General features: G+C 39.9%; 1 protein-coding gene across 1 annotated transcript; it reads left to right on the top strand.

Annotated features, from left to right (window-relative positions):
• Window positions 1-982: 982 nt before the first annotated feature.
• LOTGIDRAFT_119125 (hypothetical protein) lies at window positions 983-1,831 on the top strand (the record flags this gene model as incomplete). Its single annotated transcript, XM_009057580.1, has 1 exon — window positions 983-1,831. A coding segment is annotated over one exon (849 nt), but the record flags the coding sequence as incomplete, so codon positions are not given.
• Between the last annotated feature and the right edge of the window lie 2,112 nt (window positions 1,832-3,943).

A 3,943-nucleotide genomic window follows, 5' to 3' on the forward strand; every position in this document is an offset into this window, starting at 1 on the left:
GTAAGTTCAGTCGGTCCTGCTCTTAGTAAACGTAAGTTCTGTCGGTCCTGCTCTTGTTAACGTCATTTCAGTCGGTCTTGCTCTTCTTAACGTCATTTCAGTCTGTCTTGCTCTTGTTAACAAGAGTTCAGTCGGTCTTGCTCTTAGTAACGTCATTTCAGTCGGTCTTGCTCTTGTTAACGTCATTTCAGTCGGTCTTGCTCTTCTTAACGTCATTTCAGTCGGTCTTGCTCTTGTTAACAAGAGTTCAGTCGGTCCTGCTCTTAGTAACGTAAGTTCAGTCGGTCCTGCTCTTGTTAACGTCATTTCAGTCGGTCTTGCTCTTCTTAACGTCATTTCAGTCGGTCTTGCTCTTGTTAACAAGAGTTCAGTCGGTCTTGCTCTTGTTAACAAGAGTTCAGTCGGTCTTACTCTTAGTAACGTAAGTTCAGTCGGTCTTGCTCTTAGTAACGTAAGTTCAGTCGGTCCTGCTCTTAGTAACGTAAGTTCAGTCGGTCCTGCTCTTGTTAACGTCATTTCAGTCGGTCTTGCTCTTCTTAACGTCATTTCAGTCGGTCTTGCTCTTGTTAACAAGAGTTCAGTCGGTCTTGCTCTTAGTAACGTAAGTTCAGTCGGTCTTGCTCTTAGTAACGTCATTTCAGTCGGTCTTGCTCTTGTTAACGTCATTTCAGTCGGCCCTGCTCTTGTTAACGCCAGTTCAGTCGGTCTTGCTCTTGTTAACGTAAGTTCAATCGGTCCTGCTCTTAGTAACGTTAGTTCAGTCGGTCTTGCTCTTAGTAACGTAAGTTCAGTCGGCCCTGCTCTTGTTAACGTTATTTCAGTCGGTCTTGCTCTTGTTAACAAGAGTTCGGTCGGTTTTGCTCTTAGTAACGTAAGTTCAGTCGGTCCTGCTCTTGTTAACGTCATTTCAGTCGGTCCTGCTCTTGTTAACGTCATTTCAGTCGATCCTGCTCTTGTGAACGTAAGTTCTGTCGATCCTGCTCTTAGTAACGTAAGTTCTGTCGGTCCTGCTCTTAGTAGCGTAAGTTCTGTCGGTCTTGCTCTTAGTAACGTAAGTTCAGTCGGCCCTGCTCTTAGTAACGTAAGTTCAGTTGGCCCTGCTCTTGTGAACGTAAGTTCTGTCGCTCCTGCTCTTAGTAACGTAAGTTCTGTCGGTCCTGCTCTTAGTAAGGTAAGTTCAGTCGGTCCTGCTCTTAGTAACGTAAGTTCTGTCGGTCCTGCTCTTGTGAACGTAAGTTCAGTCGGTCCTGCTCTTAGTAACGTAAGTTCTGTCGGTCCTGCTCTTAGTAACGTAAGTTCAGTCGGTCCTGCTCTTAGTAACGTAAGTTCAGTCGGCCCTTATCTTGGTAACGTAAGTTCAGTCGGTCCTGCTCTTAGTAACGTAAGTTCAGTCGGTCCCGCTCTTGTTAACGTCATTTCAGTCGGTCTTGCTCTTGTTAACAAGAGTTCAGTCGGTCTTACTCTTAGTAACGTAAGTTCAGTCGGTCTTGCTCTTAGTAACGTAAGTTCTGTCGGTCCTGCTCTTAGTAACGTAAGTTCAGTCGGTCTTGCTCTTGTTAACGTCATTTCAGTCGGTCCTGCTCTTGTTAACGTCATTTCAGTCGTTCCTGCTCTTAGTAACGTAAGTTCAGTCGGTCTTGCTCTTAGTAACGTAAGTTCTGTCGGTCCTGCTCTTAGTAACGTAAGTTCAGTCGGTCTTGCTCTTAGTAACGTAAGTTCTGTCGGTCCTGCTCTTAGTAACGTAAGTTCAGTCGGTCTTGCTCTTGTTAACGTCATTTCAGTCGGCCCTGCTCTTGTTAACGTCATTTCAGTCGGTCTTTGCTCTTGTTAACGTAAGTTCAGTCGGTCTTGCTCTTAGTAACGAAAGTTTGGTCGATCTTGCTCTTCACTTCACTTCTTATGCTATAGTTAATACAGTGAAACTCCTGTAAACCCATCCCATCGGACAAAGGGAAAATGCAGAATGCTATTTTATACGCTTGTTGGTTTAATGTGCAATACGCTTAAAAAACGTTAGTTAATGTCTATGAAATAATGTTCAATCATTAAAATAATGGACATCGATATTTTAATTGATTAGTAAGTAGTCGTGTACTTTGATATAATTTCATATTATTTATTTTATCTAGATTGTGGTGAGCCTTCTCAAGTAGACCTGGTTATCCCACCCTCGAACTATTTAGAGGGCGATGTGATATATTATGATTGTGGTAACACCAATGAGTCGTCGACATGTTTATCGGACAAGAACTGGAGTCCGTATCAGTGTCAACAAGGTACGTAAAGGATTGAAAAGCTCTTCGTTATTGCAACAACAACAAAATGATATGGAATGATTCATGCATTGGAGTCTTTCTATTCTAGAACACTACTCAATTCTTATCATATAGTGATTAAATCAAATTTGTGTTACCCAATTTACCTCTAACTAGGACTGAACTCTTCTCAACAAGCTTAAAATAACGACAATGGTTAGGGAGATACTCCTCTTGCAAACATTGGAAGTCATTCTATTAACACCATTGTATCCGATGGCGGAACCAGAGAGGGGGAAGCAGCCCCGAATGCAAGTTTTTCGGGCCAGGCTCTCATAACTAGGCTATAAAATCGGGCAACCTCAAATATTTTTCCTCTCATTTGACTGTTTCGTGAATAAAGATTATTATATCGTATGTATCGTGATCACTGTTAATCGTATGTATCATGATAATTTTATATCGGATGTATCGTGATGATTGTATATCGTATGTATCGTGATGATTGTATATCGTATGTATCGTGATGATTGTATATCGTATGTATCGTAATAACTGTTCATTGTATGTATCATGATAATTTTATATCGTATGTATCGTGATGATTGTATATCGTATGTATCGTGATAACTGTTCATTGTATGTATCATGATAATTTTATATCGTATGTATCGTGATGATTTTATATCGTATGTATCGTGATGATTGTATATCGTATGTATCGTAATAACTGTATATCGTATGTATCGTAATAACTGTTCATTGTATGTATCATGATAATTTTATATCGTATGTATCGTGATGATTGTATATCGTATGTATCGTGATGATTGTATATCGTATGTATCGTGATGATTGTATATCGTATGTATCGTAATAACTGTTCATTGTATGTATCGTGAAAACTGTATATCGTATGTATCGTGAGAACTGTTTATCGGTATGTATCGTGATAACTGTATATCATATCGTAATCTACGTATTGGTATGTTTGCCTTTTTAAGGAGGGGTACTAGGATGTGAAGCACCAACACAAACATCGCCCTACGCTATACCCATGACATCAAAACAAACATATTTAGTAGACGAAGAAATTGACTACAACTGCACGGGTTACCAAACACCATTTTTTGCGAAATCTGTCTGTTTGAATGGTGGAACATGGAGTGACCCGAAATGTTTTGTGGGCAAGTCCAATTTTTTTCTGATGTTTATTTAATTTATCACCCTGAATTTGTTTTTTGACATTATTATGTGTTGAAATTTCCTGCCACACCTCCAATTTCACTGAGTTAACTTTTCCAATGAGATTTCTAACTAACTTTTCGATAAGTTATGATTCCTGAAAACTGGGGAACAGGATGTGTACTATGTCCCGAAGCATTAAGTCCATTCTTCCAAGCATTTGTAAAGTTTGCAAATTTTGGAATATTTGAAATTCCCAACCTGGTTGCGATTCTGGATCAACATTGGTTAAGTGGTAGTCGAATTGGGAGTGATGCAAGTTAGCCCAATTCTTGGGGTGGGAAAGGAGCCTCCCAGACAATAGTTTGTACACCCAATTGATCATACTCTATTTCTATGAAATTGTCCCAAAACATAACTTTTAAAAACCTCAAATTTTGCAATCTTAACCCGAACAGTTGCCCCCCCCCCCCCCCCCCCCAAAAAAAAAAAAAACCTTTTGA

This window comes from Lottia gigantea (assembly GCF_000327385.1).
Source record: "Lottia gigantea unplaced genomic scaffold LOTGIsca_30, whole genome shotgun sequence".
In the NCBI taxonomy this organism is placed as follows: domain Eukaryota; kingdom Metazoa; phylum Mollusca; class Gastropoda; family Lottiidae; genus Lottia; species Lottia gigantea.